General features: G+C 41.5%; 1 protein-coding gene across 1 annotated transcript in view; it reads right to left on the bottom strand.

Annotated features, from left to right (window-relative positions):
• The window catches only part of RCL1 (RNA terminal phosphate cyclase like 1), a 55,010-nt gene extending 42,415 nt beyond the window's left edge, over window positions 1-12,595 (bottom strand). The window contains exon 1 of the mRNA XM_060014698.1: window positions 12,327-12,595. Within this exon, the coding sequence (XP_059870681.1) occupies window positions 12,327-12,462 (136 nt within the window). The 5' untranslated portion in view covers window positions 12,463-12,595. The remainder of the gene's footprint in view (window positions 1-12,326) is intronic.
• Between the last annotated feature and the right edge of the window lie 14,486 nt (window positions 12,596-27,081).

Genomic DNA, 27,081 nt, shown 5'->3' with positions numbered 1-27,081 from the left:
GAAAACAGATTGGCCTCATGCTAGGTCACCATTTGCAGAGCACATCCCATTCAAGTACTGCAGTGCAGGGTAGGTTACTTCCTGCATCATACCTGGGTTCTTCTCAGGACCTGGGTGGCTCACTGGCTAAGGAATCTGAAGCAGTTGAAAAGCACTGACTAGCATATATATGTTTAGTAGAACTATTAGAAACAACTCAGTTTTCGTATTTCACCAAAAAATAGCAATTCTACCAGCAATCTAATGGGATATTAATTTTAGCAGAATAACACCCACCTGTCCTCCTGACCTCAGGAGTGTGTGCCAAATAAGGGAGAAAGAACAGAAAGTAGGAAAGAGTTTTAAACTCAAATTCTTACTTGCTGCAGAACACCTGACAAGGAAAATTAAATCGAGGACCACCCTTCAGTCTCAGAGGCAGTAAGAGGTTACCGTCTCTCCCATTCAACAAAGCATCCCTGGCTCCTTTCCTCTATCGTTTACTGATCTAGAAGCTATCTAATCAGTTCAGTTTTTAATTTTATTACAAAGGTGCCTGAATATACAGTATTACTGCCACCTTTTTTTAATGCATGAAAAAAGACTGGAAGAAAAAATACAAAGTGTTAGTTTCTCTTCATAGTAGGGTTTTATAAGAATTTAGTCTTATTATTTAAATTTTAATGTGTAAATTTGCTTCAATTACTTTTATGAATAAATTGTTATCTAGAATATAAAAGCTGGTTATTCTTTACAAGGTGGGGGAGGGTAGATTTTAAATGTGAAATATGGGAAGAGGTAGAGTGAAGACTCAGGATTAAACATCCTCTGTCCTCCTCGGTAGATTTTACACACACACACACACACACACACACACGGGCTTTAGCTTCAACCTCCCTCCCATGAACGGGGACAAGGAAGACCAAGTCTTCTGCACTGAAGGCATGGTGACTGCCTGACGCTTTCAGGCAGTTCCTAGTCCTACAATAGACTAGTAGAGTTTGAGAGCACAGACCTTAGAAGTCACCTAAACTGATCCCAAAGGGTGAAGCAGATCGACTAAGCAATTCCCATCTACCTGCTCTGTTACTTAACACTGTCCCATAACTCCTGTCATAGCAGATTCTGCAATCTGTACAAAGAGCACTGGGCCAGAAGTCAGAGAAACTCCCTTAAGTCCTGAAACAAGGCATAATGGCTAATAACAGCAGCTGTGTATTAATGCTTACCTATGTAATCCTTATAACCAGTAAGCAGGAACTGTTTCCCATTTTACAGAAGGCTGAGGCCCAAGAATGCCCTCTAGCTTGCCCTGGTTAAACAACTGGCAAGTGGCAGAGCCAGGATTTGAACCCAAGCCTGCCCTTCTCCAAAGTCCATGCTCTGAACCACACCATAACTCAGTTTAATCCCTCAGAGTCAACCTCTTCCTCTAGAAAATTATGGTACCTTTCAACTGTAGGCAATGATTTAACTGAAGGACCCTGCAGATGATTTAATAAGTTCCCAGTCTACATTTATTTTTAATGAAATTAGAACAGAATAAACAATATCAGAGTTACATAGTAAGGGTGCTGTTTATGAAATTTTAGTCTCAGTTTTACATATACTTGTATGTGTATTAGGTTGTGGTATAGGTAGCAACACAAAAGTTCAAAAGTAACTCAACTACAAAATCGAACTAGAAATGCTTTCTATGGTCTTTTTATATAGAATATTCTACGTTTTTAAAAAGTAGGCATCATCTATATAACACAATGCCACTTTCTACTTATGTTTACAGAAAATGCAAGGTATTCTGCACAAAAAAGGAAAACTCTTGATTTGCTCAAGCTTTCACAGTGCCTAAATGGGAGACAGGAGCAAGCATTTATGAATAAAGCCGAAGATTATCAACTCCATAGCTTTTACAGATTAGGAAAGAAAAGAAAACAAAACCACTTTAGAAGTAGTTTTTTTGGGCTGTTTTTTTTTTTTCTTTTTGTAATCCACAGGGGCTCTTGAGCATGAACACAATTAAAAATGCCCAGCAGAGGAACATGAGTAGGAAGAGAATGGGCACCTAAACAGACCTCCAGGCAGGACCATCCCCTGGTCACAGTAAACAGAAAAAACAGTAAAAAGAAAAGCAAGAGAACAATGAACTGAGATTTTAGAAATGGAACAAAATTTCAAGCTAAAAAATAAATGACAATAATAATCTCAAAAGAAGAGATAAACAAAATGGAAAACATAGCAGAAAAAAAGCTAATTCATTGAAAAAATACAACACAAATCAATATCCTCATTCATTTGTAAAAGGAAAGAAAATGTGAATTAATAAAATAAAAAATATAATTAATACAAAAGATTGAAAGCTTTTATGGTAGACTATTCTCTATTATTTACTGACACATTTGGAATTAAAATGGATGGTTATGTAAAAAGATAACAAATCAAAACCGATAAAACAAATTTTAAAACAGGCACAAAAAGATAAACCCAAAACAAAGGGAATGCGAAAATTTATCAAGTAATAAACAGAAAAGAGCACTGATGAAGTTATTTAAACATAGGTAGAGGAAGCTTCCCTGGTGGTGCAGTGGTTGGGAGTCTGCCTGCCGATGCGGGGGACAAGGGTTCGTGCCCTGGTCCGGGAGGGTCCCACATGCCGCGGAGCCGCTGGGCCCGTCGGCCATGGTTGCTGAGCCTGCGTGTCTGGAGCCTGTGCTCCGCAGCGGGAGAGGCCGCAACAGTGAGAGGCCCACATACCGCAAAAAAACAAAGAAAAAAAAAAGCATAGAGTACATAAATTGTGACGTATTAATAAAATGTAGTATCATGACACAGCAATGTAAATCCACAAACTATCGCTGCGACAACAAAGATGTATCTCACAGAAACAATACAGAATTAAAGCCAGACACACACAAAATACGTACTCTATGACTCCACCTATATAAACCATGGTTAATATTTTAGGAACCTAATCTATGGTGTAAAAAGTCAATTTAATGTTTATGCTGGGGATGGGAGGAAATGGTGTGACTGGAAGCAAGCATGAGAGGGGTTTTGTGGGTTGCTGGTCTTGTTTTATTTCTTGACATGCATAATGGCTACCTGGGTATATCCACTTAGTCATAATTCATCAATTCATTAAGCTTGTGCACTTTTCTTAATGTGTAGTATAATTTGATAAGTTTATTTTAAAAAATCAAGTTCAAAGTAATAACATCTTTTAAAATATGAGAAAAGCAAAGAAACCCAATCATCTCTCAAATTTACCATGATATTAGAAATGTGATTAAATATACCTCAAAAAAACACAGTGTCACTACAAGGAAGAAATAACAATTGAGGGAGAGGCTATCTTACCAATTAAGCAAAAGGATTTCACACACTTTGATTTGACCCCACATTCCCATTTTTTATTTTAAAGCATAATTTTTGACCTGCCAATTCCACATCTAGAACTCTATCCCACAGAAATAGAAATATGCTAGACTACTGCACAAAAATTTTTTTTACTGCTGCTTTACGTATAATAACCATCACTGAAGGTTACTTTTTTGCCCCATACCTTCAAATTTTCCTAGATATTTTATTTTGCTTATGTAAAAACCTGTAAAAGAAGTGAACTCAACAAAGGGCAACTTATTTCTCTGATTTATGCTGTTTTTACCACCTTCAAGTTTCCTATTTGTATCCAATATCTTCAGTTCTAGTCCTTTCCTTTCTCTAACCTAACCTTTCTCTAACCCTAAAGCACTAGAGTATTTCCTCCACCTCAGGAAATTACTAAAGATGCAGCAGGACATTACACAATAATAAAAGGGCCAATCCACCAAGAAGACAGAGCAAGCCTAAATGCACCAAACAACGAAGGTGCAAAATATGTAAAACTAAAACTGTTCAAACTGAAAGGAGAACTCAACAATGCCATCAACCAACAGAATCCAATCAACATTTATAGAACACCCAACTCACAACAGCAGAATATACATTCTTTCCAAGAGCCCATGGAACATACATGAAGATAGACCAAATCTTGGGCCATTAAAAAATATCAACAAATTTAAAGTAATTGAAATGAATACAGAGCATGTTCTCCAAACATAATGAAATCAAACTGAAATCAATAACAAAATGGTAACTGGAAAATATACCCACACTTGGAAGTTAAACAACACACTTATAAATAATCCATGGATCAAAGAGGAAGTCTTCTTTTTTTTTTTTTTTTTTTTTTTTGTGGTACGCGGGCCTCTCACTGTTGTGGCCTCTCCCATTGTGGAGCACAGGCTCCAGACGCGCAGGCTCAGCGGCCATGGCTCACGGGCCCAGCCGCTCCACGGCATGTGGGATCTTCCCGGACCGGGGCACGAACCCATGTCCCCTGCATCGGCAGGTGGACTCTCAACCACTGTGCCACCAGGGAAGCCCTCAAAGAGGAAGTCTTAAAGGCAAGAAAAAACACACTGAACTGAATGAAAATTAAAACATGACATATTAAAATTTGTGGGAGACAGCTAAACCAGTCTTGAGAGGGAAGTTTATTGCACTAAATGCCTACGTTAGAAAAGAGAAAAGGTTTCCAATAATCTGTCTCACTCAACTTAGAAAAAGTACAAAATAAATCCAAAGGAAGTGAAGGAAATAATAAAAATAGCAGAAACAGATGAAATTGAAAACAGAAAAATAGAGAAAAATCAGTGAAACAGATGGCTCTTTAAAAAGATAAATAACATGACAAACCTCTAGCAAGACTGAAAAAAAAAAAGATACAAATCAACATGAGGAAACAGGGAATATCACTACAGATCCTGCAGACATCAAAAGAATAATAAGGGAATACTATGAACTCTACATATATAAAACAATTTAGATGAAATGAACCACTTCTCCAAAAAACACAAACTACCACAACTCATCAAATGAAATGGATAATTTAAATAGCCCTATCACCATTCAGGAAATTGAAAGCATATTTTTTAAAACTCCCCAAAAAGATATCTCTAGGCCTTTATAGTTTCATTGGAGAATTCTACCAAATGTTTAAAGCACTAAAATCAATTCTACACAATCTCTTTTAGAAGACCAAAAGGAAACTGTTTCCAATTCATTTGAAGCTAGTATTATTATAGTTTAAAATACCAAAACCAGACAAAGACAGTACAAAACAGAAAACTACAAATCAGTATAACTTATGAATATATACCCAAAAATCTTTAACAAAATGTTAGCAAATAAAATCCAGCAATATAGAAAAAGAATTACACACCATGAACAAGTGGGGTTTATTCCAGGAATGCAAGGCTGCTTCAATATTTGAAAATCAATCCATGCAATATACCATATTAACAGACTAAAGAAGAACAATCACATGATCACATCAATTGGCGCAGAAAAAGCATTTGACAAAATACAACACTCATTCACATACACACACACACACACACACACACACACACACACACACAAATCTTAGAAAAATAGGAATAGAAGAGAATTTCAACTTGATAAAAAAACATCGAAAAAAATATACAGCTAACATTATACTTTGTGGCAAAACAGTGGACACTTTCTCCTTAGGATAGGGAACAAGGTAAGGAAGTTTGCCCTCATTACATTTATTTAACATAGTCCTAGAAGTCCTACCCACTGCAATAAGGGGGAAATAAAAGGCATAAAGTTCAGAAAAGAAGAAATAAAACTGTTCCTATTTGCAGATGACATGACTGTTTACATAAAAAAATCCCAAAGAATCTAACAACAACAACAGCAAAAACACACACTTAGAACTTTTAAGTAGGGGACTTCCCTGGTGGCACAGTGGTTGAGAATCTCCTTGCCAATGCAGGGGACACAGGTTTGATCCCTGGTCCAGGAAGATCCCACATGCCATGGAGCAACTAAGCCCGTGTGCCACAACTACTGAGCCCATGCGCTACAACTACTGAAGCCTGCACTCCTAGAGCCCACGCTCCACAACAAGAGAAGCCACCACAATGAGAAGCCCGCACACTGCAACAAAGAGTATCCCCTGCTCGCCACAACTACAGAAAGCCTGCACGCAGCAACAAAGACCCAATGCAGCCCCCCCAAAAAATGAACTTGTAAGTAAATTCAGCAAGGTTGCAGGACACAAGACAAACATCCAAAAAAAATGAATTGTATTTCTATATACTACCAATAAACACATGGAGACCAAAATTTAAAATTAGATACCCTTTACAATTGCTCAAAAAAGTTGAGCAATTGTAAAGTAAATTACAAAAGTAAATTAACTCAAAAAAGTTAATTTACATTTAGGTGTAAATTAACAAAACATGTACAGGACTTATATGCTAAAAACTACACAATGCTGATGAAAGAAAACAAAGATCTAAATAAATGGAGAGATATACTATGTTTATGAATTGGAAGACTCAAATACAGTAAAGATGGTAACTCTCCCTAAGTTATCATATAGGTTTAACACAGCTCCTGTCAAATCCTAACAAGATTTTTTTGTATAGATGAAGACAAGATTATTCTAAACTTTATATGAAAAGGCAAAGGAACTAGAATAGCTAAAACAATCATGAAAAATAAGAATAAAGTTGGAGGGATCAGCCTACCCAAATTCAAAATTTATTATATACATATAGTAATCAAGACAGTTGTGGTACTGACAAAGGGATAGACATATAGATCAGTGGAACAGAACAGAGAATCCAGAAAGAGACCCACACAGTATGCCCAACTGGTTTTTTACAAAGGTGCAAAAGTGATTAAATGGAAGAAAGATAGCCATTTCCACAAAGGGTGCTAGAGCTGTTGGACATCCATAGGCAAAAAAAAATGAACATCAACCTAAGTTTTAAACCTCATACAGAAAAAATTAACTTAAATATAAAATGTAAAACTATAAAACTTTTAGGAAAAAAAAGAAAACCTTCAGGATCTAGGGCTAGGCAAACAGTTCTTAACACCAAAAGCACAAGCAATAAAAGAAAACTTTGATAAATTCTATTTCATTAAAACTTTCCCTCTGCAAAAGACCATGTTAAGAGAATAAAAAGACAAGCCATAGAGTGGGATAAAATACTAGGAAACCACATATTTGACAAAGGACTAGAATATGTAAAGAACTCTCAAAACCTAACAGAAAAAGAAAACAATCTTACTAGAAAATGGCAAAAGACATGAAAAGTTGTTTAATATCATTAGCCATCAGGAATATGCAAATTAAACGAGAAGACGGCAGTACACACTAATCAGAATGGCTAAAATTAAAAATAGTGACAACACCAAATGCTGGCAAGAATGCAGAGAAACTGAATCATGTCTACATTGCTGGTAGGAATATAAAATCTCCACTTATCATTAGTATAGTCGTCAGGCCTCCCCCAATTCTAGTTATCAACAACTTTGAGTCCCAAACAATACTGAAATAAAGTATAGGTGCATCCTTGTGGTATAACAAGAAATGTATTTGGTCTTTGTTCCTGGCACAGAGCTCCTAAAACCCCTGAAAGCTCCAGAGCCACAGGAGTCTCTTTTAAGTTATTCATATACAGAGGCCCTTTTGAGCACACCTGACTTTATGCTATGAGTTGACTTAGGGTGGAGCCCCTAGACAGCCTCAGGATGGGGCCAATCACCAGAAAAACCAAATGATTAGAGGATTAGAACTTTCAGTCCTACTCACTGACTTCTGCGGGGGTGGGGGGGTGTCAAGGTGTGCCTAGAGATTAAGCCCTATAAAAACTCTTGAACAAGGAGAGAACTTCCAGGTTGGTTAAAAAAAAAAAAAAAATCCACATTCTGGGAGAGTAACAAAACCCCATTCCACAATAACAGAAGCTCCTATTTCAGGACTCTTCTGGACCTGGCCCTATGTACCTCTTCATCTCGCTGTTCATCTGTATCTTTTATAATATCCTTTATTGTAAACTGGTAAATGTAAGTAAATGTTTCCCTGAGCTTCGTGAAACATAATTTTAGCAAAATATCAGATCCCAGGAGGCGGTCTGGGAAACCAGAGGTATGAGTGACCTGGACTTACGACTGCGACTTGTGACTGGCACCTGAGGGGGTGGAGGGCAGTCTTGTGGGATTGAGCCCTTAACCTGTGGGATTTGATGCTATCACCACCGAGACAGTGTCAGAATTGAGTTAAATTTGTAGGACACCAGTGAACATCCACTGAGAATTGGAGAATTACTTGGTGTGGTGAGAAAAACCCACACATCTGGTGTCAGAAGTATTGAAAGCAGAGGATAAAAATAGTTTTCCCTTACAATCCTCCTTTTAGAAGATCCAATTTATGAACAGCCAGATTTATCCCCAAAACAATGTATCAGTTTGCCAAAAGATATTTTACCTTTAAGGATCTCTGTGTGGCACATTTTAAAGGATTCTTTTCATTAAAATTCCACTTACCCCTCCTTTTTCAGAATCTCATCTGCTTAAGACCAAATAACTCCTCTCTCCAGTTTCACAGCGAGGCTTAGTCATGTGACCTACTCAGGGACTTGGGTAGCAGCAGTCCCGCGTCCTAACTGATAAACCAGGGCTCTTGCCCAAGTCCATCATTTCTGTATTCCCACTTCAAAAAATTATCATTCTTGTGGAATTCTTTCTTATCCAGAAAATGTTAACTCAACTGAACCCTGCAAGATACAGCCCTCATGAAACCCAGAAACAGAAGCACTTTGGACAGCTGCTTTATAATCTGAGGAACACTCAAGTCCACCAAGCAGTCAGATGGGAGAACAGGCCTTCCAGGCTGGAGCTGGCTGCCGTCTGTTTCCAGCTCTGTCACTGACTGGATATTCAACTTCACCAGCTATCTTACTTAACTATGTCTTGCCTTTTTTACCTTCAGTAAAACAGCAACAAAAAAAATTTTATTTCGTCCTCACTGATGGAAAGAGTCTAATGAGACAATATAATCCTTCATGTTCCTCAAGAGTGAAGTAAAAATTACACATGTGGCTGCATAATTAATAAAAACCATTCCAGGATCATCTTTCTTTGGGATTCAAATTCTTCTCATTCTTTAAAATTCCTCTTTCAAAGGAAGCAGTTTTATTTAAGAGATTAACAAATCTGTCAGAAGTCACAGAGTCTGACCTGTGTCTCATCCCCTTCTGAATCTTCATGCAGTTTTCTTAGTACCTCATGCTGCTATTCCCAACCATTAGGGATACAAGGAAAAGAAAAAGGTTAATAATTAAGTCTAGTAGACCAGGGTTTTTCAACATCAGCACTGATATTTTGGACAGAATACTTCTTTGTGTGGGGAGCTGTCCAGTGCACTGTAGGATGTTTAGTGGCATCCCTGGGCTCCACCCACTAGGTGCCAGGAGCAGCCTCCCAGTTGTGACAACCAAAAATGTCTCCAAACACTGCCAAATATCCCCTGGGGAACAAAACTGCCCCTGGTTAAAAACCACTACATTATACATATAAAACACAAATATTTGGAAGCCATCACCTAAAAGGAAACCTTTAGACTGAAAAGAAAACAGAAAAGACGTAATTCTCTTTAAATATTTGAAAAGTTTCCATATAGAAGCAGGAAAAGATTTCAAATATCAGAGAATAGAACTATACCAGTGGACAGAAGCTACATAATAATAAAATCAGCTCACATCTATTCTTCCTACACGCCAGGCACTGTTGAGTACACTTTCAAATATTATTTAATCGTCACAATAACCCTCTGAAGTCAGTAGTATTGGCCCCACTTTACAGATGAAAAACTGAGGCTCAGGAGGTCCAACAGCTAATAGCAAAAGCAGAACCCCATCTCAAACTGAGATCTAACTGAGCTCAAGCTCTTAACTCCCAAGCTACTATGACCATAACAAATGAAGATTTTACCTCCACATAATAAAGAAAATGAAGAACTTTTTGACTTAAAAGCTGTTTCTTTCACCAACAATGATTCCTGCAGCCACCATCTCAATCCTATCCGTTCAGATCAGAAAATCCATAGAGCTTTCCTTCATAACCTCAGGGGAAGCCTCTGCTCTAACTCTGCTGAGCCCCTTTACAACTTCCTACTTCAAAGTACTCAGGCTACTCTCTCAGCTCTTCCTTAGAAAGCTCCTCAAGAGTGCGGCAACTAGCTTCTCTCATTTACAACTCCACAAAGCCTTGCACATGCTGGGGCTCAATAAACCTTTTCTGAATGGCTGTTCCAGAGGTACCACCCCCACCCTCCAAAGCTCACACCAGAGGCGATATTTAAGCAAGCACCTTCAGGAGATATAATTCTTGCACTTGAGCTGAAGATTTTTTTGCAAATGCTGAGTTTTTTCCAACTCTCAGAATCTGAGTCAGGAAGAGTCAGAAAGGAATATGACAGATAAGACAGTCCGTTGGCTACATGTCCAATCAAGCTACCACAGACTCGTTTGACTATGATCACATATCATGTGTCAGGGGCTACATGTATTTATGTATATGTGTGCATGTATATACACTTATACTTACACTTGGGTATGTATACAAAGACACATATATGTCTATGAACGCCTGTATATACGTATACCTCAGTTCCCTCTTTAGAAATTAAGCAAATGTCTATAGTGTTCCTGAGGCCTTGAATCCAGCCAAGGAAGTCTAAATTAGGAGTCTCTTTTTTCCCCCTAGTATATTAATAAGGTAAGGCAAATAAGGCTATACACAGTATTCCTCATAAAATACCAGCACATGTGCCAACCAGTACTACCTTCCCCAGGTACCAGAGTCTGGTATCTTTTCAGGAAAATGCCAAGTGGCCAAGCCCCGTTCATGTGTGTGGCAGTGAAGAGATGCTCATGAACAGTGCACGGGGGAGAAAGGGAAACATCACTAAATTGTATCTTATGGGCACTATATTTCCATTAGAAATTGCAGGTCTCCAGGCTAAAGTACTTCTATTTCTCTTTTTTAAAAAAAGCTATTCCCAGTGTTCCACAGAAGTAGAAGCCTGTCTTCTTACCACAACCAGCTAGTGGTGAGTTCTCTAGGCTAATTTAGGGGTGAAGGGGAGAGTTGGCTGGGAAGGCCAGAGAGTAGAGCAGTCAAGCAATTGCTTTGCCCAAGGGCCAGACTCAAAATAAAGGCAAGGAATGTTGAGAGGAAGAGCACCTGGCATAAACCATGCTAGGGGTCCCTCAACTTCTTCAGTGTTTTTGAGCAGTACAGTGAGGGCAGTAACAATCATGCACCAACACAAGCCTTTGTTACTGTCACCTGGTTCCTCTCCATGGTACAGAGGTTCATCTGATTCTTTCCTTCCTAATCTTCTATCTCCATCAATGACATGGCATTTTCCGCTTATGTGCAACCAATCACCATTCAAGAGAAGCAGAAATGTAACCATCCAGAAGGTGCATTCAGACTGATGATGAAATAGGCTGGCCACCTTGTACAGGAGCCAGTGCAAAATTAAACACATCAACAGGGCCCAGAAAGCTTTGAGGACCAACCACAAACCCTCTCCTCCTTCAATTTGCAGATAGGTTTTTCCTTTTTTTTGTTGAACTGATTTTCCCAATTTGGGATAACCAGACAGAAGCTTTTAAATATATGAGTCATTTCAGGGGGCCAGTTGAAACTCGGAGACAAATCAACTTCATATAGGTTTAAATGGGGCCTTATTTTTCATCTATCCACCTTCGCAGGGCAAAAAGAGAACTTGGAAGCCTATAGTTTAGCACTTGTCACCAATCCTTTACTAAAGTCCAGGCAATTAGGCCCATGATTGTTAAAATTTTATCTCAAAGCTCCTGTCCTGCACAAATCAATCACAGCCACTGCTGAAAAAAAACACATAATTTTAAAAGATTCTTTAATCCACACCCAAGGAGATGTGTGGGGGCTGCCGAGAAATCATGACGACAGGGACAGCCGGTGGTGTCCAAGGGGGCAGCTGCTTCTGAGACCTGTTTTGGGACGGGACAAAACCAACCAGTGGTACTTTTCTCTCCAAATTTCTCTCCATCTTTACATCTGCCGATTCACCACATTTCGGTCCAACAAACTGTTTTTCTCCATTGCGAGGTTTACAGCGAGAGCAAGAGGGACTCAAGACAAGCGAGGGGGCGATTGTCTGGGATATGTTGCAACACGTAAGGCTGAAAAACGTGTAGCTGTTTACTACCAGCTCCCGGGAGACGCCGAGCGCCGAGCGCAGAAGAGCTCAGCCCCTGGTGCGCGGCCCCGCCTCCCACACAGCCTCCTGCGCGTTCGTTCGGGTGTGGGGGCGACACGCAATGAGCCCTCCCCAACGCGCCCCGGAGGCTCCTTGTGCGCCGGCCCCCAGGGCATCAGCTAGGTCTCCCTTCGCGCCCCACGCCCACGCTGCGCGCTGCCCGCCCCGGAGTTACCTCGGAGGCCGGGGTTGTCGTCTCTGGCCCGAATCTTTCGGATTTTGACAGGGCGCCCGCTCAGAGTAGACAGGACCAGACGCTGGCGCAAGAAGTTGCAGCCCGCGTAGCTGAGGGAGTGCGCCTGGGTCGCCATGTGCACGCCCTCTGCAACGGCGCGGGCGGCCGGGGCGAGGCGACTTTGGACGGGCGCGGGTATCGCGGCGACGGCGGCGACGGCGACAGCGGCAGTGGCGGCCCGGGCTCCCTCCCGCAGCCCCGCAGCCCCAGGCGCGTCCACGTGGTTTGGAACAGGAAGGGAGAGAGACGATACACCGGGTCAGAGGGGAGTGGGGCGGAGCCGGTGACCGCCTCTCCACCTCCCGGCCCGGCTGGGGGCGGACCCCGCACCGGGCCACTCCGCTATTGGCTGGTGCAGGATCAGGGCGGTGCCCGGGGCGCACCGCTATAGGCCTGCACTGGGGCTAGGCGGTGCCTGGGCCACGCTACCATTGGCCTGCGCTGGAGCTGGGCGGTGCCCGGGCCCCGGCAACAGCGCTTGGCTGGAGGAGCGCGGGACGGGGGAGCGGCCTGGGAGCGGAGGCGATGGAGCACGCTTTCCCCACCAGTTTCCGCGGGGTCTTTCCCCGCGTGGGGGCAAGGGGAGGCGGTGGACTGGGTTTGAGTTTCTCCTACATGCCCGGTACTTAGCCACACTACTTACGGCAACCTCTGGGATGTGTATGCTATTAGCTCCCCCGCCTTTTTCTTAATAGAAGAGAAAACAGGATTGGCGCGCTTTACCCTGTTTCAGACACCGTGCTGAGCGCGCAGCCGGCCCTATGCCCTCGCGCCCGCTGTAATCCTGAGAGGTAGTGCCATTCCCGCCCTACACTTGGGGAAAGACTCGAGGAACATTGCAAGGCTGGCAGTGGCAGCATGCACAGGAACCAAAGTCTTCCGACACCAGGCCATTACTTATGAGACACCAAGCTTTGCCCTTTTCACATCAGTGGCTTCCCTTTACAGCCACTGTGCTTTTTGCCAAGTCAGGTCCTCCCATTTTGCATGCCTCAAAATGGATAGTTGTAATAAATTACACACACACACACACACACACACAGGTCTTCCCTCTTTCCCATCCTCTTCTAATCTTGCACACCAAAAGCTTCCCAAAGATTGGATTATGTCACTCCTCTGCTCAACAACCTTCAAAGATAACGCAGTTATCTATAAAATGATTACAAACTTGGGAGTCCAATACCATAATACGGTTGGTTTGTAGCGATTCTTGGACAATGTCACCAGATTATGAGTTCCAGAACACATGGGGGAAGAGGGGGTTCTGGAAGGGGTCAGAGCTTGAGTAAGATTAAAGAAGGTGGCTAGCGTTATGTGGGTAAGACTCAGTTATGAGGAACCACTGGAAGGTCTGAACTCCTATAGGGTGACAGGTTATTAGAGGTGTATGTTGAGTTTAACAGAATCAGCCCTGAAGTTCATTGAGGGAGGTGGGTAATCCATGCACATTATTGCCATTTCTTGAGACTTCTTTTAGGAAGTTGACAGTATTGAAAACTCCAGGACCTCTGAGGGCCTCCCTTGAATCCTGCTGTGGAGGATGCCAAAGCAAGGAAAAGAACCATCACACCAGGAGTGTATGTTTTGTATATCATCTCATCTTAATTACTCAACAACCTTAAAAAACAACTAATATCTTCTGTAGCAACCCCTGTCTGTGCCCTGTTCATATCCCTTCAGCTCTTACTATTTTCAGTGCAAACGTGCTTAATTCTCCTCCAACAGCACCTAGATCTCTTTGTCTGAGGGTTTTTCCCACCTGTATGGAACTCAGCAGGGCAAAGGTGCTGGGGAATTAATGCCCCGCCCCCCCTCCCCCAGAGTCCTCAACCAATGGCTGATGGGAGTTGATGTATAAATATCCCAGCGCCCTTAAACTTTGAGTGAGATAGCTCTGAGACATAGATTCTACAGCGTTTCCCGAGGGACCTTCAGAGATTTTAATCTTCAGTTGCCTACAGCAGGGGTCCCCAACGCCGGTAGCGGTCCGAGACCCATTACTAACAGGGCCGCACAGCAGGAGGTGAGCGGCAGGCGAGCAAGCAAAGCTTCATCTGCCGCTCCGCGCCGCTCGCATTACTGCCTGCACCATCCCGCTCCCACCATCCCCCGTGGAAAAATTGTCTTCCACGAAACCGGTCCCTGGTGCCAAAAATGTTGGTGAGCGCTGGTCTACAGGGGTTACTTGCTTAAGTACCTTTTACTGGCTTCCTTCCCTTCCCCGTATCCTTCCTAGCTCCCTTCTGATATTTCGTGGGATTAATTCTCAAATAAACTACTTTCACTCAAATTATTGCCTCAGGGTCTTCTTCTGGGCACCTCCAATATAAGTTCTGATTTTTAATATTTGAGAACTGAGGTTCAGAGAGAATAAATGACTTGTTTAAAGTGACATCACTAATAAATGGCAGAACCAGAATAAAAACTTTGTCTGCCTCTCTGTCACTGTCTGTCTGTCTCTGTCATCTCATATCTTTGGAACCCTGAACCTCTAATAAGAAGTCTGGCTACCATGAAGCTGCCATGCCAGAGAGACCACAAAGATTTAGTGCCAGCTGTTCCAGCTGACAGCATCAGCTGCCAGACATGGGAGTGAGGAAGCCTTCAGATGATTCCAGTCCCCAGCCAGCCTCTGACAAGTCTTTGGAGTCACCCTAGCTGACACCATATGGAGCACAGATAAGCTATCCTCACTGAGGCCTGCCCAAATTGAGCTAAATAAATGATTGTTACTATTTTAAGCTATGGGTTCAGGGGTAGTTTGTTACACAGTAATAGATAATGAAACTACATATCCCCGAATCCCCTTCCCTGCATAATTCTGGGTTAGCAAACCACAAGAAACATCTTGCATGAGATTTCAAAGGCAAACTTGAAGTCACAGCCACATTTTTTATGTTTGAAAGGTCACTGCAGGGTACCAGGCTGTCTTGCAGCTCACGTAGCTACCTTGTTGGCATGGAGCAGCAGCCAGGCCCAAAGCTCCTCCAGCTTCCACCTGATCCTACTTAGCCACTCCGATTCCTGGGCCAGCTGTGTATCTACCTCCATGACAAAGGACACCATCTTCTGCTGGTCACTCCCATCACTGGAGTCAGAGGCTTGGAGTCAGTGAGAGACTGATGCAAGTTCCAGCTCATCCTGCTGACTTTGGGCTCTATCACCAGGCGCAAAGACGACAGCCTCATACAGACTGTGAAACCAGCCCTCACAATAGCATAAGGTCAGATCCCTACAATAAACCTCTAGTGAGTGGTTCTGCTTTTTTTTTTTTTTTTTTTTTTTTTTTTGCGGTACGCGGGCCTCTCACTGTTGTAGCCTCTCCCGTTGTAAAGGACAGGGTCCGGACACGCAGGCTCAGCGGCCATGGCTCACGGGCCCAGCCGCTCCGCGGCATGTGGGATCTTCCCAGATCGGGGAATGAATCCATGTCTCCTGCATCGGCAGGTGGACTCTCAACCACTGCGCCACCAGGGAAGCCCGGTTCTGCTTTTCTGTTTGAACCCTGACTAGTGCACAAGCCATTACTGAAAACCTACTGAAATTAAGGCTCTATGCTAAAGGCTTTACACACATGATCTCATTTGGTCCTCACACCAACTACTTCAAAAGTTGGGTTGTAAGTACATAGGGGTTTATAATACAGTTCTCTCTACTTTTGTTTATTTTCAAAATCATCCATTACAATTTTTTAAATCTGCTTATAGATTTTTCTTTCACACTAAATGATAAATGACATATACCTTGCTTTGTAATCACTTCCACAAATACTTGCACTTTAATAATGATAAAAGTGTGCTTGGCTCAGTAGTGATTTGGGGGCCAGAGTAGAAACAGATTCTTCCCAGTCCATAAAGAAAGTTACTCAACATCACACTTCTACCCACTCTGCTATCTCATCATCTCCTTTATTCAAATCATAATGGTTCAATGGGCTTTTTCTCACCTCAGCCTGGAACTAATGCTTACACCACTCCAATTTTAGGATGAATGTTTGTGTCCTGTGCTCCTCCTTTGAGCTCCCACAATAACTATTCACAAGTACATTTCTGCATATATATCGTCCTTTTTAAAATTATTTATTTATTTATTTATTTTTGGCTGCGTTGGGTCTTTGTTGCTGCACATGGACTTTCTCTAGTTGCGGCGAGCCAGGGCTACTCTGTTGCATTGTGCAGGCTTCTCATTGTGCTGGCTTCTGTTGTTGCAGAGCACGGGCTCGATGCACAGGCTTCAGTAGTTGAGGCACGCGGGCTTCAATAGCTGTGCCTTGCAGGCTCTAGAGCACAGGCTCAGTAGTTGTGGCACACGGGCCTAGCTGCTCCGCGGCATGTGGGATCTTCCCAGACCAGGGCTCGAACCCGTGTCACCTGCATTGGCAGGCAGATTCTTAACCACTGTGCCACCAGGGAAGCCCCCATATATATCCCCTTATAACCTCTTGAAACCTGTTTATGTGGCAGCCTACCTAACAATACTTTGTGATCCAGTGAGTGTGAGGACTGTGTCCTATCACTTAAAGCAGAAATCGTCTTATCATTGTATGCCCAGTGCTTAGCACCTAGTAGGTGTTTAATAAGTGTGACTATAATTAATTCTAGCTTAGTAAGTGTGACTATAATTAAAACACACATGGCTAGCCTAAATCAATAAACTCAAACTGTCTAAAACAATGGTTCTCAAACTTTATCATGCAACGAAACTGCCTGGAGGGCTTGTTAAAACACATATTGCTAGGTCTCATCCCCAGAGTTTCTTCAGTACATCTGGGGTAGGGCCTGAGATTTTACATTTCTAACAACTTCCCAGGTGATGTTGATGCTTCTGGCCTAAGGATCACACTTTGAGAAAATTTAAAAAAAAGGGGGGGGGGGTGGAATTCCCTGGTGGTCCAGTGGTTAGGACTCCACACTTACACTGCAGGGGGTACAGGTTCGATTCCCTGGTTGGGAACTAAGATCCCACAAGCCATGCAGCACGGCCAAAAAAAAAAAAAGACGTACGCTTACATACACAGAATGGGAGTCCCAGAAGGAGAGCAGAGAGAGACAGCGACAGAAAGAATATGTGGGCAAAACTTCCGAAGTTTGATGAAATGCATAAATCTACACATCCAAATAGTTAAAGTCACTACTTTAGAAGTTGAAGTTTTATTAGAAGTGGAGCCTCCAGACGAGAACCCAGTCCTGGCTGACACCTTGATGAGAACTTTGTGAGGCTGTGAAGCACAGAACCCAACTAAATCATGCCTGAACTCCTGACCCACAGGAACTGTGAGATAATTAGTATGCATTCAAGCCACTGAGTTTGTGGTAATTTGTTACACAGCTATGTAAAATTACTACACTGGGGCTTCCCTGGTGGTGCAGTGGTTGAGAATCTGCCTGCTAATGCAGGGGACACGGGTTCAAGCCCTGGTCTGGGAAGATCCCACATGCCGTGGAGCAACTAGGCCCGTGAGCCACAACTACTGAGCCTGCGCGTCTGGAGCCTGTGCTCCGCAACAAGAGAGGCCGTGATAGTGAGAGGCCCCTGCACCGCGATGAAGAGTGGCCCCAGCTTGCCACAACTAGAGAAAGCCCTTGCACAGAAATGAAGACCCAACACAGCAAAAATAAATAAATTAATAAACTCCTACCCCCAACATCTTAAAAAAATAAATAAATAAAAGGTGAGCAGGTGGACCTAGAGACCCCCAGGCCCCTGTCCATCTCCAGAGTCCTACGACTTTAAAAAAAAAAAAAATTACTACACTGGTTTTCAAACCCAGGTCTGTCTGGCTTCCAAAGTCTGTTTTCTCTCTCCTACACCTGATTAAACGTCTTGTGGAAGGTGTTAACCGAGGAGTTGATGGAGGTGATAGACTTTCCAAGTTTCAAGAAACACAAGTCATATGGTCCAGCCTCTCTATGACAAACAGATGCCCCTCTCCCAAGGGAACATCAAAGAACAGTGGTCCCAAACCTTTTCAGCACCAGGGACTGGTTTCGTGGAAGACAATTTTTCCACGGACCGGGGGTGGAGGGTGGTTTTGGAATGATTCGAGTGTATTACATTTATTGTACACTTTATTTCTATTATTATTACATTGTAATATATAATGAAATAATTATACAACTCACCATAATGCAAAATCAGTGGGAGCCCTGAGCTTGTTTTCACTTCCCACTTACTGATAGGGTTTTTATATGAGTCTGCAAGCAACTGATTTATTATACTCTCTGTGCAGTCAAACCTCTCTGCTAATGATAATCTATATTTGCAGCCACTCCCCAGCCCTAGCATCACAGCCTCAGCTCCACCTCAGATCATCAGGCATTAGATTCTCCTAAGGAGCACGCAACCTAGATCCCTCGCATGCGCAGTTCACAGGAGGGTTCGCCCTCCTAGGAGAATCTAATGCGGCCGCTGATCTGACAGGAGGCGGAGCTCAGGTGATAATGCGAGTGATGGGGAGTGGCTGTAAATACAGGTGAAGCTGCGCTCGCTCACCCGCCGCTCACCTCCTGCCGTGCGGCCCGGGCTCCTAACAGGCCACAGACCAGACCAGTCCGTGGCCCAGGGGTCGTGGACCCCTGTCTAAGAAGGTTGGGACATAAGACAACAGGTTGGGAACTATAAGACAACACCCTGAGTCCCATTTATATTTAGATGATGACTAGGGACAACCATAACTAACACTTTTAAAGATGCTTATAATTCTCAGAGACACCCTGATTGTGATATTTAACCTCTGTTTTTCTATAATTGTTAAGAGTTAAAACACTGATAAAAGCTGAAAAAGTTTCTGTGCTTGTTTCAGAGCCTTTGGGAGAGGAGCAGGGCGGGGGACCTCAGTCTTGTTTCACAATCATAAACTCTCTTCATTGACTGTGAGAGTGAAAGAGAAGTGGATGATCGGCAGGTGATAAACAATCACAGCAGAATTTTTAAGGCACCAGCCGCCAATCCTTTTTTTGTGTGTTTTTGTTTTTGTTTTCTGGCCACATCACATGGCATGTGGGATCTTAGTTCCCCAACTAGGGATCAAACCCATGCCCCCTGCAGCAGAAGCACGGAGTCTTAACCACTGGACTGCCAGAGAAGTCCCACAAGTTGCCAATCTTGAAGCCATCATATCATAATTATTAAATATTAGGATTTATAACTATGAAACTTCAAATGTTAATTGACGCCTAATACACAAATGTGGCATTGTTACATAAATGATACATTCCTGATTTTCTAGGACTGTCTTAAGTTCCTATATTTTATTCACTATCTCCATCAAATAACACTCATCACTCAACAAATCACATGTTCCAATATTTGATTCAGAACCATCTATAAGACATCTTTCACTGTCTTAAAAATGCTTAACGGGCTTCCCTGGTGGCGCAGTGGTTGAGAGTCCCTCTGCCGATGCAGGGGACATGGGTTCGTGCCCCGGTCTGGGAAGATCCCACATGCCGCGGAGCGGCTGGGCCCGTGAGCCATGGCCGCTGAGCCTGCACGTCCGGAGCCTGTGCTCCGCAACGGGAGAGGCCACAACAGTGAGAGGCCCGTGTACCGCAAAAAAAAAAAAAGTGCTTAACCATAAAAAGGAGTGTATTGATTCATTAAAAGTTAAAGGGTATCCAAATGTCCATTAACTGATGAATGAATAAACAAAATAGAGTATATCCATAGTGGAATATTATTCAGCCATAAAAAGGAATGAAACACTAATACATGCTACATCATGGATGAACCTTGAAAACATTATGCCAAGTGAAAGAAGCTATACACATACACACACACACATTTTGTATAATTCCATTTAAATTAAGTGTCCAAAACAGGCAAATCTATAGAGACAGAAAGTGCATTAGATGGAGACAAACATGGTCATTAGAAAATCCAGACTCATGTTCTACCAGTTTGGCAAACCCACTATGAATAAGCCACCTCTTTCCCAGCAGCATCAGCAAATGTGGAGTAGAGCATTCACTGGCCCTGCTTGGATCACATACTCATTTCTGAATTGACCACGGTTGTCTGGAGGAGTATGGTGCTCTGATTGGCCAAATCTGAGATTCTCATCTCCTTTGTACAAAAAGTAGTATCAGTGTCTCTCAAACTACAAGAATGGAGCAAGAGAGAGGAGTGGCTCCCCTAAGGAAAATTAAAGTTCTGTTATCACAAGAGGTAACAGATGATAGATAGGCAAAAACAATACATGACAACTTCACCAAACCCACGCAAAGCCCAAGAGTCTCATTACCTAGAATCTCTTCATGACTTTGTGGAGTTAAAACTTTACAATATGTGGATATTTTCCCAACTCAATTCAATTCCATAAAAATTTATCTAACACCTACTAGAGTGCCAAGGTTGGCCATGCCAAGAAATGTAAAAGGATACAGGATAAAGGTCTAAGAATGTAGAGATGAGAAAGACTCAGACCCTGTTTCCAGGATATTCACAGCCTAATCTATTGATTCTTGACTTTATTGTACAAAAAATTCACCTGGGGCTCTTATTAAAAATTCATACTCCTGGACCACAATCTAAGATTTTCTGATTTGTTAGGTGTGGGATTGGCTCTAGAAATACGTCTTTAAAAATTCCCAGGTGCTCATGCTGCACGGGGTCCAGGAACTACTCTTTGAGATTCTCTGATATGATGAAGAAAGACATGCAAAAAGGAAAATACAAGGCATCTGAGAGTAGCTATACGACCAATACGAATGTCTGAGCGGTACAGAGGAAGTAGTGCCCTTGTTTAGCTTATATCACACATTTTGCACAAGACAGGGTTTTCAATAAAGGAAACTATAGGATTATATCCAGCCTACTGTGAACGTTTCTGATAATGACGAGCCTGGGGATATCTGAGAGATGAGAAGCTAAGAGCTGGCTTCATTCATTACTTGTAACAATCCTGTATATTTGCTCTCCTGTAATTCCACTGAGCATTTTTAGTGATATTGCAAATGAGTTCACCCTTCAGAATTTATCCTACCCTTCAGTACTTTCTTAACTGAAAATCTTCATCCTTATATGTTCCTTTCAAATTGTTTCAACATATAATTTCACCTTTAAAACTAATTTACTATTATCTACTACTAGGGTTCCATTTAGATTGACTCTTCTGATCATAAGTAAGAAGGCACCTTAACCTCGTGAGTAAAAGGTAGGTACCGTCCTTCAATATATTGAAAACCAACTCTGTAGTCTTTTTTATATTAGGAGAGTTTCTGAGACTATAGTTTTATCACTTTAGGATGTTACAGACCTGTAAAATTAAAAGGAAAAAGGAGACCAATTGTGGTGGTTTTAAAATGTCCACAAATTCTCTGATACTCCCTTCAATAGGTAGATCCTAATTAACCTTCCTATTAGTGTGATTGGACTCAGTGACTCACTGACTCACTTCTAATGAGTAAAATATGGTAGAAGTGACAGTTTGACTTCTAAGACTAGGTCATAAAAGGCACTGCAGCCTTCTGCCTGTTCTTTCTCTTGGATTGCCCGCTGTGAGTGAAGCTAGTTGCCATGCCATTAGGTCACTCCAGCAACCCTGTAGACAGACCATGTGACAAGGAACTGAGGCCTCCAGTCAACAACCATGTGAGTGAACCATCCTGAAAGAGGAACATCCAGGCTCAGTCAACCCTTCAGATGACTGCAGCCCCAGCCAATATCTTGACTACTGCCTTGTAACAGATACTGACCCAGAATCACCCAGCTACACGGCTCTCAGATTCCTAACACTCAGAAACCATAAGAGATAATAAAGTTTGAACCTGCAAAGTTTTGGAATAATTTGTTATGCAGTAATAGGTAGCTAATACACTGACAAAAAAAGATGCCACCCTTTTATTTTAAAGTAAAGGACATTAAAAAAAAAACTACCATCTATTATAACCATCATTTTATAAAATACATGATTAAAATCTTTTAACGTTTTAATGTGTACAATTTTAACATACCAGAGAAAGAACCCTCATGTACTTATCTACCTAATTCAACAATTATTAATTCACAACCAATCTTATTTCATCTAGACCCACATCTATCCATCCATATCCATCTTAAATTATTTCTAAGGAAATTCCAGACAACATAACGTTTCATCTGTAAATATTTCTAAAAGATCCGTATCTCTGAAAGATAAATACCCCCTTTTAAACATAACCAGAGCTTCCCTGGTGGCACAGTGGTTAAGAATCTGCCTGCCAAAGCAGGGGACATGGGTTTGGGCCCTGGTCCGGGAAGATCCCACATGCCATGGAGCAACTAAGCCCGTGTGCCACAACTACTGAACCTGTGCTCTAGAGCCCGTGAACCACAACTATGGAAGCCCGCGTGCGTAGAGCCCATGCTCCGCAACAAGAGAAGCCATTGCAATGAGAAGCCCACACATTGCAACAAAGAGTAGCCCCCGTTCGCCACAACTAGAGAAAGCCTGCACACAGCAACAAAGACCCAACACAGGCAAAAATAAAATAAATAAATAAATCTACTTAAAAAAACCATAAACAAATACCTTTACAACACCTAAAAGGATAATTTCTTAATATTGTCAAATATCCAGTCACTATTCAAAGGTTTTAAAATTTGTTTAGTTTGTTTGAATCAGTATTAATTGCTTGGTTTCATAGGTCTCTTAATTTAATGGCTCCTCATTTCTCTCTCTCTCTCTCTCTCTCTCTCTCTCTCTCTCTCTCTCTCTCTCCCCTCTTCCTTGCAATTTCTTTGCTGAAGGAACTATTTTGATTGTCTTTCATGTAGAGTTTCCCACAGTCTGGATTTTGTCGATTGCATCCCTAAGATGTCAGTTGACATGTTCCTCTGTTCACAGTATATATAATTATATATAAATTGATTTTTTGATCTCAAGTGGGTTTCCTCAGGCTCAGTTTTCTCACTATTGACATTTTGGGCCAAATATTTCTTCATTGTGGGTGGCTGTCTTATGTGGTGTAGAATGTTTAGCAGCAATCCTGGCCTCTAACCACTGGACACCAATAGCACTCCCTCTCCCAATTGTGACAACCAAAAACAACCTCCAGATGTTGCTAAATATCTCCTAGGAGTAACTGATATTGGACGACTCAGAAGATTCAAGTTCAAATTTGGAGGGGGCTACGAAACAGGAGGCATACTTTACAGGTAGGATGTGTACTTCTGTCATAAGGCGTGTAACGTCTAGATGTCTCTTCTTTTTGCCTGCTGGCAGCCATTGATGAGCACTGCCTACTTCCATTAATTCATTAGAGGTTGCAAAATGCTAATATTCAAATTCAATTATTTATTTTTCATTTATTATCTCAAATATTTCCATAAAGAGAAACTTACTCTCATCCACTATTTGGTTACCTGAGGTGCAGTTCATAGAGGAAAGGTAAGATGTGTGTTTGTTCCTTTTCATTTATCTACCAATTTTCAAAATAATGAGCTCTTCAAAGGAGTCCACTGGGGATTTGGGGGTGTGTGAGCTCATTAAGTTAAACATATTTGATGTGTTTCAATCCATTGCAGTTAATATTCTTAATAATGTTCAAATTATCCCCTCTCTCCAAGATGTGACTCTTGAACTTGGTTGCTGAGGATTTTTGCATTATTCAAGTGTATCCTGATAACTTCCTTGCTTTCTTGGATGAGATGATGTTCCAGCCTCAACTTGTATATTTTCTGTCTCTAATCTGGAATCAACCATTTCCCCAAGAAACTCTGACTTCTTTTAGTGGGAATCAGAGGCCATAATCTGGGCACTCTTTGCTACTTTGTCCTTGTTTCTAGGCTTTTTCAGTAGGCAAAGCAGAGAAACACCTTTTCTTTTTTAAGATAAAATATACTGTGAATTCATAGTGGCACTTCCCATTCAAATTCAGGATTCAAGGTATTTAAGTTAACTTCATTGTTCTTACATTTGTATCTCTTTGCTCCCACTGCAAAAAAAACTTGGTTCCCAAGGACCCCAACATAATTACTCATTTGCTTTATCCCACAAAACACTAAACTAGTCTCAGAACAACAATACTAACACCAACAATACAGTTACAGAAAAGAGTTTACAATATTTTTTTGTCCCCAGAGTATACTCCAGGAGGGATGTATAGTGAATTTACTGTGTTTTAAAAGTCTTGAATAGTTCTGTTCTGTGTAGTTGTGCCATCTACTCAATATAGATTTAGGCTTATTTGTTTCATTTTGCTTCCAATTTTTAGGGATTTAAAAATTTTTTTTAACTTTGTTTCACAATTATATAAAATTTACAAAACATTGCATATATATAAAAATGTAGCTACTATCTCCATCCTTTCTACCCTGTCCCTTTCCTCCCCCCTATAAAAGACTGATTTTTTAAAAGTTTTTAGTTAATCCTTATTTTGTAAAATATAATTTTATTCCCTCTCCCTTCAGCTTTCTTAGATAAGCAGTACCGTATCACACGGAATTTTCTTCATGTCGGTTTTCAACTGACAAATATATGTTAGAAATCACTCCACAGCAATACATAGGGTTATTTCTCATTTCTCTTTACAACTTCCTTTGTGTGGATGGGCCATTTTATTAGACAATCCACAACAGTTTCCAGGGTTTTGTTATTGCAACACTGCAGCAATTAATAGCTCATTTGCACTGTTCCTCAATGTCATTATTTCCAGACCATTCTCTTTCCCAGTCCCTCACCTCTGGACCATTCTTCAGTCTAATAATCAGGAGGACTCTGAATTTGACATGCACTAGTCTCTACTCACTTCCCCTGCCCGCTCCTCCCCACTGCCACCTTCTCAAGCTGGTAGCTGCAGGATTGGAAGCCCTCCCATAGTAAAACCCATAAAAGGCACTTTTGCTGCGACAATCCTCTAGGAGATCAAAACCACACAGAGTAGAAGAGCTAGTAGTTAGGTCTGGGACTAGAATAATAAAAAAAGGACAAATCCCTGAATTTTGCCTTCAGGCAGAAGTACTGGAACAATGGGCTTATTGCATAATTCCAGCCCATTGATTTTGGGGACCAAAGCTGTCTAAAACCAGAGAAGGGAAACCGGAGAAGGGAAACCAGCTGTAGGGAATTCCAAGAAACATCAATATGTGCGTACTTCTTGGAGGGAGATCTCCAGTGAGTTCTGGGTACATTTAGTAACTTCTGTATTTACGTATGTTTGGTGTGTAAAGGCAAGTGCTCACCCCAAAGATATTCATTCAGAAGTAGATATAGTGAGTCTTTATTTTTTAGTTAAAAAAATGTTTCCTACTTTTTTCCTGATTTATAAAATACTATACATTATCAAAAAAACGGGAAAACATGAAAAAATATACATAAGTAGAGATTAAATCGTATGTGACAGGTACTCATACAATAAAATCTTTCCACATTCAAGAGACAACAGCATACCTATTAACGGTCATGTTTTATGTAACAAAATTATGGCACAAAATTATTTGTGTCCTTAAACACAGGATTCATAATTTTCAAGTTTTAACTCTCTCCTTTCTGCTAGAATTAAATAATTTATTGTAATTCCTTAATTAATAAACCCGATGACTACTTCATGGCTGACTAAACTGTCAAAGAAGTTTCCCAGTTTGGCTGTTTTCAATGGCCCATAAGAAATACTTATAGTCATTTCAAACTCAACATATCTAAAAACTGAACTCTTCCAGTCAAATCTGAGGTTTTTTTCCAGTCATGGAAAAAAACTTCTTTTTTTTTCCTTTTTTTTTAAAAAAATTAATTAATTTTTGGCTGCGTTGGGTCTTCATTGCTGCACGTGGGCTTTCTCTAGTTGCGGTGAACAGGGGCTACTCTTCGTTGCTGTGCACGGGCTTCTCATTGCGATAGCTTCTCTTGTTGCGGAGCATGGGCTCTAGGTGCACAGGCTTCAGTAGTTGTGGCACGTGGGCTCAGTAGTTGTGGCTCGCGGGCTCTAGAGTGCAGGCTCAGTAGTTGTGGTGCACGGGCTTAGTTGCTCCTCAGCGTGTGGGATCTTCCCAGATTAGAGTTTGAACCCCTGTCCCCTGCATTGGCAGGCAGATTCTTAACCACTGTGCCACCAGGGAAGTCCCATCCTTTTTCTTTTCAAGAGATGAAGTAATGTTATTTTTCTGGTTCACCAGACTTACAGCATCAATGCCTTTCTCTTTTCTTCCCTACATATTCACAAAGATAGAAATTCTCCCTTTCTCTCATCGCAAGAAGAAAAAGATTTCCTTTATTCTTTTCTTCTTTTTTAAATTGTATCTTTATTAGAAGATGGGTGTTAGCCAAACCTATTTTAGTTATAATTTCACAACATATGTAAATAAAACTATCATGCTGTACACCTTAAACTTGTACAGTGATGTGTGTCAATTATTTCTCAATAAAACTGGGGGAAAAAAGAACTCTCCTTTAAATTGTCTAGAACTCTATCTTGACACCACACTAGGCCTCATCAACGGGAAAATGTTAGTAAGAGGATTCAAGTTAATGTCCATCCAGCTGCCTCCATTATTCCCCCAACACGTCCTTATGTTTTATCGGTCCTTTTTCTGAACTGTGTGATAGTTCCTCATTGTTTATTGACTAAAATCTAAACTATTTGACCTAATGTCATTCATTTTAAAACTATTCACTCTGTGCCAGGCATTGTGCTAGGCAGAAAGGATACAAGGATGCATTTAACAGACAAGATTCCCTGCCCCCTGGTGCTGCATCTAGTGGGGGAGACAGGCAATAAAC

The sequence above is a fragment of the Delphinus delphis genome, chromosome 6 (assembly GCF_949987515.2).
Source record: "Delphinus delphis chromosome 6, mDelDel1.2, whole genome shotgun sequence".
Classification (NCBI taxonomy): Eukaryota; Metazoa; Chordata; class Mammalia; order Artiodactyla; family Delphinidae; genus Delphinus; species Delphinus delphis.
The sequence above is the reverse complement of the archived record's forward strand: the minus strand, read 5'-3'. Positions and strand labels throughout refer to the sequence as shown.